This window comes from Colossoma macropomum, unplaced genomic scaffold, assembly GCF_904425465.1.
Source record: "Colossoma macropomum unplaced genomic scaffold, Colossoma_macropomum, whole genome shotgun sequence".
In the NCBI taxonomy this organism is placed as follows: Eukaryota; Metazoa; Chordata; class Actinopteri; order Characiformes; family Serrasalmidae; genus Colossoma; species Colossoma macropomum.
The window spans coordinates 12636808-12653405 of NW_023494793.1; the positions used below are offsets into that span (position 1 = coordinate 12636808).

Below are 16598 nucleotides of genomic sequence, written 5' to 3' on the forward strand. Positions count from 1 at the left end.
ATATACTGAATATACTGAGTCTTTACTTCAGTGGGAGGTAAAGGTAGTTCAGTGCCTATGATTTATTAACACTCTGAGTGTTCCTTTAATTCCCGTGGGACACTGTCAGAGTTTACAATGTGGCTTTTTCTGTGTAGGTCTTTAGACATTGTGGGTTTGATTCCAGCTAATAGATCCTGCCATTAACCCCAACGAATAAGTCAAAATTAAAAGGACCTCTGTCCCACAGTCCCTTTAGTTAGCTACTGCACATCTCTTGGGACAGATGTGTCAACTGGAAGGAATTTGTAGGATATTCTCAGTGAACGCCTCGAAATGTACCTGTCTGATTGGTTTCCAATACTTGATAATGCCAGTATAACATGCCAGTTCTGCAGTATCTGGCGTTAATATTATAGATTGCTCTGGTGATACTCAGCAAGTGTAGTTGGCTAGAAAGTAGGCACATTATGTACCTGGATGGCCCTGCGTCAGTGTTCTGTGTCCTGAGATTGATCACTGACATTGGCTCAACAGTATTAGATGAGTTTCAAAGTTTTAATTACAAATCTTTGCATGCCGGCCGACCTCAGCCAAAATCACAAAAAAGAATTTTGAGCTGCAAAACCAATCACAACCAAGGCACCATCTTAGCCAAAGCACAAAGTGAAGTGTTAGAGATATTGGGACATTGGCTCTGATGGGTATCGGTATCAGGTTGATATCAGCCAAAAATGCTATTCTATCTTGAGTAAAGTGCTTATTTGAACAGCTTGTTTTAAAGCTTACTAGTTACTAGTTTTTCAACACTGGTATCTGTCAATACTTAAGGTTTCAATATCTGTATTGATATTTATATGCAAATACATGTATATATATTTCATATATATTTATTTATACATCATTGGTATGCATATATGAAAATACTTCATATATTAATACAAGTAAAAGTTCGAAAAACATCTAAATTGCATTCTCTAGAGCAGTAGAGGCCCCAGTATTTACAGCAGGTGATCCTTACTTGTCCCAAAGCTATCTGCTGAATCTCTATCTACAGATTCTATCCCTGTGATACTTTCTAACTGCTATATGAAGAGCTTTCCCTTAATTCTATCCTCAATTAGATGACCAAATGATCAAGCTGTGAATTCCCCTCCTTCATAGACAAGTTACATTCACACAACACTTTTTGTGTATCAAATTAAGGCTCATATTCTGTAAAGAAGGTACAGCCAAGGAGCTTTCTAAAAACACATAGAACTTACTCTGGCTAAAAGGTGCTGAAATGAAAGTGCTATTTGCTAAAAGTGGGAGAATGACCATTACTGCAAGCTCCTTTGTTTCTAAAGTTCTCTATTTCAGAACTTCACTCTCTTTTTCCTCTCAGCTGTTGAACTAACCACTGTATACTATGCCCTTGTGGTGATTTGCACTTTAGAGACTCCATTACTACTGTTGCCCAGTTTGTGCTGCCAGCCAGCACACTAATTGCCTTACAAATGTACAATGCACTTACTCTCACCCATCTGGCCCAGTGTATTCAGGACATTGTAACAATTATATCACAGAGCCATTACCTTTCATTACATCTTGGAAATTGGTTTAATTATGGCCTTTCATTTGCAATCACTGAAGTTAACATATCTGAAGATTGCTCAATACAGAAATGCATAAGTACATTTAAAATATAAGTACATAAATACACACCACATGTGGATAAAATCACAGGCTTATTACATACTAAGGTTTATTATGTAGTAACTACAGAGACTTCAGTGCAAACTGGCTGAGCTTTATTAGGTTACAGAAGTGTGTAATAAAACTTAGGGCCCATCGGCAGGCCCTGGCCATTTAAGAGGTTCAGGTTTTCAATAGTATCACAAAAATCAAATCAAGTGTTGCTGATGCTCGTACATAGTGTATGCTCATGTATAGTTAGAAACAATAAGAAACAAAAAAACATTCAAGCATAGAAATATATGAATCGCCTCTATATACTTTACAATTGAGTTTGGTATCAGCAAGAGTTAATGAACTGCTCACAGCAACAGCCAACTGAAGGACAGATTTCGCCATTAATGTACACTATATTGCCAAAAGTATTCGCTCGTCTGCCTTCACACGCATATGAACTTGAGTGACATCCCATTCTTAATCCATAGGGTTTAATATGATGTCGGCCCACCCTTTGCAGCTATAACAGCTTCAACACTTCTCGGAAGGCTTTCCACAAGGTTTAGGAGTGTGTTTATGGGAATTTTTGACCATTCTTCCAGAAGCGCATTTGTGAGGTCAGACACTGATGTTGGACGAGAAGGCCTGGCTCGCAGGCTCTGCTCTAATCCATCCCAAAGGTGTTCTGTCAGGTTGAGGTCAGGACTCTGTGCAGGCCAGTCAAGTTGTTCCACACCAAACTTGCTCATCCATGTCTTTATGGACCTTACTTTGTGCACTGGTGTGCAGTCATGTTGGAACAGGAAGGGGCCATCCCCAAACTGTTCCCACAAAGTTGGGAGTCATTTTACGTGGCCTACCAATTCGTAGCTGTCGTTCCCAATCGCTTCCACTTTGTTATAACACCACTGACAGTTGACTGTGGAATATTTAGTAGCGAGGAAATTTCACGACTGGACTTGTTGCATAGGTGGTATCCTATCACGGTACCATGCTGGAATTCACTGAGCTCCTGACATTGACCCATTCTTTCACAAATGTTTGTAGAAGCAGTCTGCATGCCTAGGTGCTTGGTTTTATACACCTGTGGCCATGGAAGTGATCGGAACACCTGAATTCAATGATGTGGATGGGTGAGTGAATAATTTTGGCAATATAGTGTATAACAAACAGTGATAGCACTTTGGAAACGGTTTAGCATTCTTTTCTGCATATGCATTCCTATACAGAAAAGAATTCTAATCAACATGTGTTCTGTTGATTGAGGATCTGAGAGATTTGCCATGCCATTCATTATATATTCAACTATCAGTGATTTATTATGACCAAGTGAAGTGTTATGAACTAATGCAGACCTCAGCAATGGAGGGTTTTTAAAAAGCAAAGGAATATTATTTGACACTGCAAAAACTCTGCACGTTCTGAGCGCCTCCTGTTCTGATGCACTAACTGTGTGCTATAAGCAAACTCCACCGAAGATCATCAGGCTGATTTACATGAACAATTCACCATCAAAACTTCCCCATGGCTGCATCAACAACTGCGACTCAATGGTGGCGGTGGTGGTCATGGCTGTAGCAGGGTTGGGTGGGCATCAAAATGCCAGTGCGATAAAAGAATTACATAAAAAAATTTGACTACAATGCAACGCTCTGTGTGCATGCAGTTGAAACATGAGCCATGGATTATTAAACTGAACAAAGGCATGCAGAAAAGAAACAACACTCATTTGCTAAGAGCAATACTAAAGCAAACTGTGGTTTCGAGCTGCATGGTGATGGGCATCACAGTGCTGAAGCTGCAACAGTTCTAAAACAATTACAATGATTGTAAACGTGTTGAAAAAAAAAGTCCAAAAGAAAAGGAACTGCCGTCATAATGCTTAAGAGTCTTTGCGTGGCTCCTTAGCCTTGAGACTTCGTCTTAAAGGCTTGAGTTATTGAGTGGGAGAAGCGTGCGTGGAGCTGTGGTGCTGCATCTCTGCACTTCTTCAGTTTAAATCGACTGTGCTATTACATTCGTTATCAGCTCAAAAAACACAATGCAATGCTCAGTCGTGGTGCATCGAGACGATTCAGGGCAAAGGATCCGGAAAGGCACGCGCCCTATCTCCTGCAAATCCAGTATTTGGATACAACAACAGTTTAAGGTTGCGACAATATTTACTGTTTTTTTTGCACGGTGATATTTGTGACTGCAGAGACAAGATTTGCACGGGTCGGTGGCAGCAGGCTGCGACTGCACGCGCTTGGCTTTGGAGACGAGAAAAAGAAAAAAAAGAAAGACAGAAAGAAAGAACGAGTGAGAGAAAGAAAACAAAAAGTTTCGTGCATGCATTTTTGAATGTAGGCGCGCGAGAGCGGCACGGCGCGCCGTGATTGGGCGAAAGCCCCGGGGCACACGACGTCTATCGCGCATTGCCATATATATAAAGCGGCGACCCGCGCGCTCCTGTCATGCACGCGAGGAGAAACTGGCAAAGAGGAGTGAAGAGGAGGAGGAGAAGGAAGAAGAAAAAGACGAAGAAGAAGAGGAGAAAGGGGTAGGAAGATCAATAGCGAGCTCGAGCTCAATAAGCAGCAGCAGCAGCACCGGCAACGACAGACATCCATCTAAATCTGCAGCGGAGTCCGGAGCGCGAGCGCCGCGTTTGCAGGAGGAGAAAGCGTCGTGTTGCTGCTGAGTAGCGCGCGAGGGAGAGAGAAAGAGAAGGAGAAAAAGAGAGAGAGAGAGATGCCGCCGAGGACAGGACTCGTGCTGCTCGTCGTGCTCGTGGTGTCGGCGCACGAGCTGGACCTGAACGAGTCGTTTTCGCCGAGGAGAGCGCGCTTCTCCGCCAACAGCCCCTGTGAGTAACACCGCTTTCAGTGCAATGTGCAAACCATCCATGCTCTGCTCCCCGCTGCATTCGCTGCAAGCGTTCGTGCACGCTCGTGAGAAAAAAATTAAACCCTAGCCTCGCGCCCAAGCATCTGCTGCACATTCCAGTATTTCCATTCATTGCATCGCCTGACTTTAGCGACGCTTTAGCAAGATGCAAGCTACGCTGCATCTGGCCGGTGTAGAGCATCTTTTAAAGGAGAATTCATCAATTTCTCAATATGTCTGCACAGTTTGATCACAGAGATGTGAACAAACCATTCAGAGTGGTCTGATGTGAAATGGTACATTGTGGAGAAACTTACCGGCTCAGATGTCTTTACAGTGGTGGTGATAGGAACCAGGGGTCGCCATGTCTACACACTTAAAAAGATGTTTTTTCAAGGGTTCTTTAGTGCAGGCAATGGTTCTATTGAGAACCACGAGTACTGTATAGGCCGTTTATCTCGTCTGTCTCTAACCGTTTGCATGCTTAAATGCTTCTTTGCATAGTGAGATGTTTCTTTAGGTTGATGGAGAATTTTGAAAAGGGCTCTATGTGGCACCAAAAAGGGTTCTGCTATTGTTACAAGCTTAACGTCGTAACGATAGAAGAACTAATTTGCTGCTATATAGATCCTTTTTCAAAAAGGTTCTGTACAGAACCACATACAACACTTTCCATCAATTTGAAGAACCATTCACCATGCAGAAAACATTTAAGCAAGAGAACTTATGGTTCTAAACAGAACCGTTGCCTTTACTAAAGAACCCTTGAATCACCCTTTTTGATATAGCCATTTTATTTACTATCTAAAACCACCAATTAACCTACGTGGCTTTTGAGTTTTTATATGTAATGTTAATGATGGTAAAATAGTAGTTTTCGGTGGACTATTTTGCCTCACAATACCCTGCATGTACCTCTCCTCCATAAAAATATTTTATCTCAAAAGTACCATAAAACAATATCTCAGGCCTCAGGCAGTGTATTTGTAATCATGTCATGTAATAACTTGCTTTGAGAGGCATTGAACTCTTCAGACGTCCGGTTCCCACCACCACCACTGTGAACAATTCTGACTCGGTAAGTTTCTCTAGAACGGAACAATTTACGCCAAACCACTCCGAATGACTGTGTTTATAGCTCAAATATTTAGTTATGAAGAAATTTTGAAAAATTGGCGGAGTTCCCCTTTAAGGGGGTTGTGGTTAGCTAGTGCACTCGAATTAGATCGTGGCTCTCCTGCGTCTCGGTGTCACGCGTGGATGCGGAGCGAAGCGAAGGCGCGATCTTTCTTGGCTTCCCTCGTCGCCGCTTTTCAAACGGAGCTAAAGCCAGCTTCTTATTAGAATCATCCTGGTCCACCTTAAATGGTGCAGCAGTTACATTCTGGCGCCTCGGGCCTGAGGCACCAGAATGTAACTGCTATGCTGTTTAAGGTGGAACGTGAAAATTCCAACAAGAAGCTGGCGAATAGGAAGCCAACTTCAGCCTCGTGCTTTGCAGGCACTTCTGAAGGACTTTCCTATTGGACGGCGCCGGTTGGTCAGTGAGCATTTGAAGCCCCCAGAATGAGCCTGCGCACGAGACTGCACGGGCTCTAAATCCGTGCAGCCCTGCAATTTTAGACAGATTTGCAGCCTGCTAGCATCTCCGTTCGTTTAGCCCACGGAAAAAGGGTTTCTGCGTGAACGGTTTGCATTGACACTTTCGCAAATGGCTCGTGCAATAGACGCCAGAAGTAGCATTTGCGTCCATAACGTACATTGCAAAATGGATGCAGAGCAGGTTTGTAACGTCAGCGTTTGCTTGGAAGGATTAGAAGACGCGTCGTGGGAGCTCGTGCAGAAAAGGGTGATTATTAGGGCACTAGGGCATTAATATGCGTTGACAGTGGGTGGAAGAAGTGCTCTAGCTGTTGGCCTGCTGTTGAGGGGATGAGCTTTCATTCATTCATTCCCGCCGTGGCTTTGGCAGGATTACATTGCATAAAATCCGTGAAAGCAGCACCTGAAAAGGATGAGCTACTGTAGTTCTAAATCCAGCTGATATCTGCAGTGTAGCTGATGTGCCACCAGTGTGGGGTCATGCAAAAGCAGAAAATGGTGCACAGCACAGCAAAGCTCAGCCCTTCATGGGTTAAAGGACCTCACAGCCAGAACAGAGAGTGTAGGTCACTGGAACAGCCACAAGCTTGCGTTCAGATATCAGCTTGACTTAGAAAAGCTGGGTTAACCACAGCGTCTCATCCTTTTATGTTAAGTTAGCTTCTCCAATGAACTCCCCCATAAAAGTTTACTGACCACTTTAACCCTTTGCACCCAGGTGTGGACCCACCACTTAATTCCCTCACTCTCTTCACTACCCAGCTGACACATTAGTTTCATAGCAGTTACTGAATATCAATAATACTTACTAAAGAGTAAGTATTAAGATTAATGGCTGAATAATTAGCCTGAATTTTAAAGGGTTAATCACCATAAGCATAATAAATTGGGAAAGTAATTAAAATGCGGCGAGGACGGTTCGTCAACGTGTTGAATGAAGTGGATCTGTGTGTGGTACGGGACATTCAGTTCTGCTCTGTTTCTGGACAGGGGACGTGCAAACCTTTGTCAGGCTCCACTTGGAATTTGCATAACTTCCTGTTGTACTTAGTTGCCAGGGAGACATGTACTGACTCAGTGCTTTAGAGACAAAGAGACAGTAGTGCTACAGTATGACCTAAAATAGAGAAAACACACTTTGGAAAATAAACATATGTAGGCCGCAGAGCGAACGGACCACGGTTCTGCGCCCAAGCGGGGAGAGGAGGGGTTCTTATTACAGTAACATGATCGTTCTGAGAAATGTATTTATGTTGAAAAAGTCTGTGAGGACCCGAAAATAAAAGTGCTTTTTATTTAGGATGAATATCAGCATTATTTTGTGAAAAATGGCTTTGCCGTTCCAGGTAGAGTTTTAAGACAGTACCAATGTGTAGTGTGAAGCAATGGAGAATGGAGTCGTTTACCACAGTTTAGCATAACTTCTGACCCACCGAGTTCAATCTGGGGTCATGAACTCTGGTTGCTGAAATCCGAACAGGTAACTATGCAACTGTAGAATATAAATTATTCACTCCCAACAATTCATCTTATTAGTTTGTGTGGGAAACAGTAATATCACCTGTCGAGTCAACCACTGTATACAGTGAATTGATAGCGCACACTGTTGTGGTTGTAATGCACTTGCCAAGTAGATGAGAGAGAGAAAAAAAGAGAGGTAGAGAGACACGGAAGACAAGAAGGTTCATTGTCTATTGATTTTTTTCTAGGAGCTCAAATTAGTCTTGACCTGTCAGAACTCATCAGGGCACCCACACACATTATCTGAGAGCGAACCCTGTTTTGTTCACGTTTCATTAGTCATAATATGTCCAACCTCTTTGCTTGTTCTCCATTATCATACAATAAAAGCTCTGTAAAGGTATCAAACCCATATTCCACTGTTCACCTTGGTCATTCAGCATGTCTGTGCAGAGTTTTATCTGTGTGGCCCAACTCCACGAGCACAACTCACCCCTGTAAGGTTACTTATGACGTACAGGATGGTGTCTGGTGGTTCAAACAGGGGGCCAGCTAACGCACTTCCCCACTGCTAACGTCATGCACCACAGGTGTTTAAACATGAGTAGAGTTAGTCAGAGTTTTTCATCAAAGCTAATCTTACAACAATAATACAATAGCCGCAGGTAAAATCAGTTACACTGTTTCAAATCAAGACCATTGTTGGAACCCCAGAGTTCAGTCGTCATCATGCTTGTAGATATTAATGGCCTACGTATCTGACTGTAATATCAGCAGGACAAAAACTGAAATCCAGTAATATTCCTGCTATGGCTGACACCTCAATTCAGAATACTAGGAAATTATGAAATTATGATAAAGTTTCACACTTAGTGAAACATTTATGCTAATGTATTAGTTTGACTAGCTTCTTCAGGAATTTTCTTTTTGTTTAGAATATCAAGACGAACTCCGGATTGGTTTGAGTCATCACACTTACTGTTTAAATGCAGCAGCAATACCTCACCAGGTGTGACTTAAACTGGCAAAAACATTATCAAGTTACATTGTCCAGAGATTGTCAGAATGTCCACAGGGATGAAAGCATTTCTCATTTACCAGATAGATGCAGAAGTTGGTTGATTATAGCTTTCAGTGCTTAAGCAACCACAGTAAATCTACCAGAAATTGCACATCAATACTGGTTTAATTTTGATAATTCTATAGCAGTAGTGCTGTGGCTATATGCTGTTTTTTGATCTCTGTATTTGTAATGTAATAAGTCAAAGTTTATTTTTATATTGTTTTTACAACAGGCATTGTCACAGAGCAGATTTACTGAAAAGCCTTCATGTTCTGTGTCAGGTAGCATGTATTACACATACTGCTTTGCATGTTTGCAAAGAAGGCAGTAACTGTGTACTATTCAAAAAGTAACTGTATACTCATTCAAAAAGGCCTAAGCCTAGGCAATGCATTACTGTACACACTAAAAGACTGACTGGACACACTTTTGTACACACCTGTGGCCATAAGGCCTAAAAGCAGTTAACGTTACAAATTGCTGATGACAAGGATGCGATCTGAGCTAATTATAGTCAAACCAGAATGCACAACTGACAAAGATGTGATATGCAGTCTGCAACCAGATTTTTGAGTAATCAAACTGTTAGGAGTTCACCATGCCAAATCTTTTGCTTTACTTGAAGCACTGCACAGATCAAATGCGTACAGTAAGCAAATGTCCTTTATACCACGTACATCTCAGATTTTGCCCCAGTCTACTCCTATGGACAATAGATGTATTCATTCTATGACATTTAGGGGCTTTCTGGTTATTTCAGAAGTCTACCCTCTGCCAGCTGCATTGACACAGCAATACGCAGCCCATTTTTCCTTCAGAGCCAGAACAATGGGTCTGAAGCAACACCAGTTTTTCTTTCACACACACACTCCTCCTTTGAAAACCCTTTTTTTAATACGGGGTGGGACACTGACCCAGCGCACGGTGCAAGTCTGTACGGTGAAGTGTTTATAGTCCCTGGCACTGGAGCGTTGGAGGTGGTTTTGGCGCTTTTGCCTGCCGAGCTGAGCGTTATTGTCATGTCACATGTGAGGGTAATGGAAAATAGCAAGTCTCATGCCAAAAGCGACAGTCAGCAGAACCCAATACTGCATGGCACACATCCCCTCACTCCCTTCTTACCCATCACCCCTCCCCCTCCTTCCCTACAGGGGCAAACGCAGGGCATACAACACCCAGACTGCCTCAAAGCCCCCAGGAGGCCTGCTGCGGGTATTTTCAGCTCACTGGGTCACAAACCCAGTTCCAAAAGCAGAAAAAAAAACCTGGAGTACTCATAAAATCCACTGCCAATGGTGGAAACATAGAGTAATTATTCTAAACTGTACCCTAGTCTTATATATTTCAGGGTGTCTAGTGGCCAGTCAAGCATGCTGTGATTTGTCATATTAAGTTTATACAAGAAAGAATTTGACTTGGTATCACAACTGAATGGAAATTCACATGAGATCATCCGTAACCATAGTAAAGCTGAGGCCCATAGTTTTTCCCCCAGACTGAACGGTATTTACACCTCTAATGGGAATGCAAAATGATAATGAGAATGTGTTCCCCAGTTAATGATGCACTTAAAAATGTATTCTCCATTTGCTTTCATTTGTGTGCACATTCAGCTACTAACCACCTTTCCAAAATATGTTCCAAACTTCACTCTTCAATCTCCTGAAGTTTCCTCATTAATCCCAAATGTGAGAATCACTGCTAAGATATATTCACTTATTTATAGTTTACACATAATGTATCACTCAGTGATGCATATGCAGTTAATAAGGTAAGCTTTCAAAGAAGGGTGAAAACATTTATACTGGTATTTTGGTGATTATATCTCCAAGGAGTCTTACAGACAGTGCTTTGTATCTTTACTAAATGGCATTATCTTCTCTGCAGCGGACGTGGCCCGTTGTTTGAATAGCGCCCTCCAAGTGGGCTGTGGTGCCTTCGCTTGTCTTGAAAACTCTACATGTGACACAGATGGAATGCATGACATCTGCAAGTCCTTTCTCTACAGCGCTGCTAAATTTGATACTCAGGTAAGTAGAGGAATTGATAAAGACAGTGTTCATATCCTAAAGAAATTAAATAAAAGCTAACAAGCATGATTGCAAGTCATCACCTTGATATGCACATTCTTTTTCTTACACACTTAAAAATGATGGTCCTTAAAGGGTTCCTTAGTAAAGAAAATGGTTTTATGTAGAGCCATGAACACTCAAAGAACCGTTTACATGATTTAAGCGTTCACCGCATCGTGAAGGAGTTCTTTACATCGATGGAGAATGTGCTGTAGATGGTTCTACATAGAACCTTTTTGAAAAGGGTTCTTCTATTGTAACAAGTCTGACAACAAAAGAACCCCTTTTGGAGCTTTATAGAACCCTTTTCATCTACAGCACATTCTCCATCAATCTGAAGAACCCTTTCATGATGCAGAGAAAGCTTTAATCATAGAAAGGGTTCTTTGAATGTTCATGGTTCTATATAGACCCTTCAAGAACAGAGTTTCCACTGCTCTTCCTTGTGATTCTTACAGCTTGTTTTATACCAGTTTTCCACATGTTGGCTCTACAACAGACTCAACATTGTCCTTATCAGGTGGGCCAAGGGCTAATGACTGACTGATATTGTCTTATATAGCCTATGATCCATTAGTTCACATTTTCTTTAGTAGCCTGCCATGAGTATTTGCCAGGGGTTTTCAAAATTGTTGAAACAGGCTTTTTGTTCACCTGACACTGAGAAAAGCTTACAGTGCAAAATAAAACCTCCATTGTGACAGATGTAATGTCATATTAATTACTTGGCACTGTCAACAATCGGTGAAGTCTATCTGGAATTTGTTGTTGTTTTAAAACAAGACTTAAGATCCTTCCTGAAACCCTTTGTCTTAAAGTTTTAACACACAAGAATGTTTCTTGGTACATGTAATTATGTGTTGTGTCAAAGTTCAGGTTACTGATAACTAGGTTACTAGTGTTTTCATTGTGATGAAGAATAGCTTTGCTTTCTGCTTACCCTTCAAGAGCACAAGTCAGCATATTGACTGATGTTTATTAGTTTTCCAGAAAATATAGCTCATTACCAAAGTAGCAACAATAAACTAGTGACTTGTTCAGAGGACTAGACAACAGTATGACTGGTTCTCTTGGAGTTGGTTTCTTCTCCTTCTTTGAAGGCTTACCAAATTTTGGAGCAAGGCTTAACAAATTTTGGAACGAGGGATTCTTTCTGTTCAGCTTCCGTTCTGTTATAGACCTTTAGAGAGATTTTTCTTCACTGGAACTAAGGTGCCCAAACAATTAAAACAGCCCCAGATCATTATTCCTGCTCCATCAAACTCTGCAGTTGCAACTGTTATTTGGGCAGGCAGCATTCTGCTGACATCCCCTAAGTCCAGATGAGCTGTCAGGCAGGTGGCGTCTTACGACAGTGCCATGTTGAAAGTCACTGAGCCCTTCAGTATGACCCACTGCCACTGTTTGTCTAAGTTTGCATGGCTGTGTTTTTAGATTTTAGATTAGATTTTATCTTTAGATTAGATTTTATACACCTGTTGGCAACAGCTCTGGCTGAATTAGTCAAACCCACTAATTAGAAGGGGTGCCTACAGACTTTTGTGGACCACTGTTATCACTGTTATATAGTTGGTTGGCATCTTCTACAAGGCTTACGTCTAAAACTGCTGAAAGTGCACGGATAATGGCAAACACACATATATATATATATGTTTAAAGTTCTAAAGAATTCAAACTGTTAAAATCATCCATGCTCTTCTATACAATTTTTCAGGGCAAGGCCTTTGTGAAGGAGAGCCTGAAGTGCATCGCCAATGGCATCACCTCCAAGGTCTTTCTTACAGTCCGCCGCTGTTCCACCTTCCAGAGGATGATCTCAGAAGTTCAGGAAGAGTGCTACAGCAAGCTGGACATCTGCACTGTGGCCAAGTCGAACCCAGAGGCCATTGCAGAAGTGGCTCAACTGCCCAGCCACTTCCCCAACAGGTAAGACTTATCAGTACCTTTAGAATTGGTTCTTGGATCATGAGGAGGAAACTGTAAAAGTTTTTTTATGTACAGCTTAAGAATGGTCTGGGACTAAAACTGAATGTTCTCCATTATATATTCTGAAGTCCAGGGAGAGTCATTATCTAAGTAGAAAAACATGCCCAAGAGTTAATATCATGTAATGTCTTATCATGTTACAACACTGAGTAACTGACCCGTTAAACAAATGGAGGGGTCATTATCTCAGTGAAATAGGTCAAGCATTTTCCATAATAACTTGCTGTTATTTAATAACAGATTATACCTGAGCTAGACTAACTATGAAGTAAGTCGAGGTGGTAACTAAATGAAGTCTTCTAATGTGACGGCATCCCTAAATAATCTCATGACTTCAAAGTCATAAGAAATCAGACTAGCTCGCATAAATAAGAAGCATTTAGTTTTTATGGTAATGGACAGGTTTAGTGTAGCTTCTTTCATACAATATCAAATGAAATTACTGTTGCTTCCTGTTTGCTACGCAAGTAAGACTCAGATGAAGCAAATATTAAGCTCTATTTTTGTGTGTTCTGAGCTTAGTAGATGTCAAACTGTGTGTCACCAACAGGCAATGAGAGGAACTCAATTTCCGTTTAGCTTTCATGTGCTTTTCCATTGCTCTCCTGGCATTGCATGTGCCTGCGTAATGTTGTTAAACATGCAAATTTGTTGTGGCACTTGCTCAGTGGGAGCGTTCTTTGTCTCTCGGCAGGTTTTATGGGAAGCTGCTGCAGAGTTTGATGGAGTGTGACGAAGAAACAGTAGACCTGGTGAGGGCGAATCTGTTGACCCGGTTAGGGCCTGAGATTGCCATGCTCTTCCAGCTACTGCAGAACAAGCCTTGCCCATCTGCCGTAGTACCCACTGGGACGGAGACTCGTGGAGGTTGGCGGTGGTCTGTCAGCCCCAGTACACACAAAAACCCACCTAATCTACGCAACAGGGATGCAGCGAATCTCTTCAGCAAGAAACGCAACACTGGTGACAGCTCTTAACATCAGCCCATCTCCTGGTCCAAACTTAGTTATCGTGCACACATACCCTATTGCAAAATGAAATCACAAAAGAAACATAATAGTGGTTCATTTCCCATCAAAATGCAGGAATACATTCGTTTTCTGAAACTGGAAAAAGGCATGCACCTATATAAAAACAGCTTGAATGTCAAAACTTTGTTTATCAGTTAAAATATTTCATTAATGTTGACACAAATAACTAAAATTCAAAGGAGAATTCTGGCTACTTTATCAACCAAGCTTTTCATGTTCAGAGATTGATCCATGCACAGGTAAAGTCTCGTTTACAAAGTCAATGTAGATACCGTCAACCATGAGGATTAACCTTACATCCAGGCCATTGTGTAGAGACTTCTTAGATAGATTATAAATATATTATTTTCAAGAAAGTATCTAAAGGGGAAAAAACAAAAGTAATACGATAATTATAGATAACCATTTCTAATCAACATATCTTAATGAGATTACAACGAAGAAAATGTGTGTATATATACTGGATCTATTGTTAATGTGAAATAGTTGGCATGTGCTATAAATATGAGAGTGTACTATTTATTTATTAACAGATATTTTACTATTTTTAGCTGTTAATCTTAAATTGCCACTAGCCTTTTTGTGAAAGCTCACCTACTAGGTGATATATATATATATAAAATATATATATAAAAAAAATCTTTGTGCAGGAATTCATAAAAAGACCAAAAACTGAAGTTCACTCCAGATGCCATATCTCATAGACCCTGAGTGCAGTAACACTAGGTGTCGATGAGCCATACTTAACTAAAGGTCAATATTTACACAATAAAGTAGAGATGTGAAGGAAGGGACCATTTAACTTTAAAACATCTCTTATTTTTCTAAGAAAAAAACACTAAGTAACATAAGTGGTTTAAAGGAATTTTATTGGAACTTTTCTTTACTCCTCTGAAATATTCTCTTCCTCTGCAACTCTTGCTACAATACGGCAGAAAACCTGTTCAGGAAGTTTATCACTAACCCTTTAGTGCAATGTTAGTGTCACATCACATTTCAGAAAACTTATTGGACAGATGAACAACTTGCTCCCTGGTGAATATGACATACAGAGGTGGGTTGAAGCACAGTTTAAACAGTGCTGCAAAGCAAAACGATGTCTATTTAAGAAAAAAAAGCCTTTTGATTTATTCATATTTATTTTCCTACTATTTTATTTAAGTGTTTATTTTATTACATTTCTATGGATATTCTACATTGGTTCAGCTAGAGGTAGTTTACCGATATACATGTTCTTTGCTTTCTTTTTCTAAGTACAGTTACATTGCTGAGTGCCCATTTTTGGGGGCTATCTTAGATTTCTGGGACCTTTCACTCTATTCTTTGTTGAGTTAACTGTATAAGACCCATGTAATGACTCTGTGCTGGTCATGGGGGAACACGTTGGTCATTTGAGTCAGGTCACCTTCTCTGCAAGTGTTGTATGGGACCACTAAAAAGACTAAAACAAAAAAAGTGTTGAGAGCATTGCCATTTACTGTGCATTTGTGCAGGGTCAACAATAGACTGTTGTTTAGAGTATATTATCAGCTTTAAAAATTCTGCCTGTATTAGGGGAAATTGACATCCAGTATTGCTAACCAGTTACTTCATAAGTAATAGGTGGGTGATGCAATTCAGCCATTCTATAGGAAACCTACACTTAATATAAACAGTTGGAACAGTCACTGCAAAGTGTTTTCTGGAGCCATTCTTGACACTATGCAATATACAATGTTTATGAAAGGCCTGTTTCTCTCAGAGTGTTTACCAGTGGTGGAAGAGTAGATATCTCGTTTGAAGTGCTTCATGAGGAAGTGCAGATAAATTAAGACTGGAGGGCAATGTGATGCAAAGCCTATGTTTAGCTGAAGATGACTTTAGACTGAGGGCCAAATCCAATAAAACTGCCACAAACCACTATGGCTATTTTTATTCAATAAAACTTAATTGCACAGAGACCATTCCACTACAGACTAAACTACTGTAAGTAAATGTAGGTCCATTCGTTCATATGTCAAATATTGTTTTTGAAAAGATAAGCCTAGCCATTAAAATAAACTTATATCAGTGCCAATGTGGCTATGTACTGATAGCAGTTTGGAATTAGACCCAAAGATACATAAAATGAAGGATCTAGGGGCAGAATGCAGTGTTAATTTTGCTACCCATTTATGATTTAATCTTAGCCTCTAGACTGAATACACTTTATTTCTAGTCAAATTTGAATTCTATCATGTCCAATAAAATATTGTACATTATATGATTCATATTTGACAGAGGTGTATTCAGTAGTCAAAACAAAAATGCCTAAAATCATGCATTTTAGTCATGTGTTTGTGTGTGTATATGTATTTGAGTGTGCACATTTTTTCTAGTTAAGTCTGCAGTGCATCTGGCTGGCCTCTTCATACACAGAATGCTGCCAGACTTTATGAGTCCATTTGGTTGTCAGTGCAGTGCAATGCTTTAGGTTTTTATAAGTTAAGGAGGTAGTTCGTTCATCTGCGTCAACTGGTCCTCTCACTATGTTGTGCAAGCAAATATTTTGTGGCGGGATCCTGCAATTACAACAAATATGAGGATAGCTGTAGAGGATTTCTTAAGCCTGCTTCTCTGGAACATCATTCTTTAAAAATCAGCTAGCCTAAACATCTGTGAGACCAGTACATAAAAACGAGTAAATCTGCCTTACATCCACTTACATAACTGTGGTATTTTATTTTTGTCATATTTTAGACATAGATGCTGAAAGAATTAGTTATCATTTTTGTCCTTTTGATTATGTTTTTGTCCTCATCATGTCGTTGACGAAGGTATTCGTCAACGAAATTAACACTGGCAGAATGACTGTTTTTCTTAAACCAAATGATGTGCAAATTT

The 16598-nt window shown here is 40.5% G+C and overlaps 1 protein-coding gene across 1 annotated transcript; it reads left to right on the forward strand.

The window, feature by feature from the left end:
• The first annotated feature begins 3975 nt into the window (after positions 1-3975).
• Positions 3976-15184, forward strand: stc1 (stanniocalcin 1). Its single transcript, XM_036578529.1, has 4 exons — positions 3976-4501; positions 10535-10677; positions 12434-12645; positions 13400-15184. Exons 1-4 carry the CDS (start codon positions 4387-4389, stop codon positions 13680-13682), a joined length of 753 nt encoding a protein of 250 aa, XP_036434422.1. The 5' UTR covers positions 3976-4386; the 3' UTR covers positions 13683-15184.
• Positions 15185-16598: the final 1414 nt, after the last annotated feature.

Excerpts from the sequence above, each read along its gene's own strand:
- stc1 (XM_036578529.1), top strand. The coding sequence starts at position 4,387 with ATGCCGCCGAGGACAGGACTCGTGCTGCTCGTCGTGCTCGTGGTGTCG. Across the intron at positions 10,678-12,433 it reads CTGCTAAATTTGATACTCAG|GGCAAGGCCTTTGTGAAGGA; the intron begins GTAAGTAGAGGA and ends ACAATTTTTCAG. Across the intron at positions 12,646-13,399 it reads CCCAGCCACTTCCCCAACAG|GTTTTATGGGAAGCTGCTGC; the intron begins GTAAGACTTATC and ends GTCTCTCGGCAG.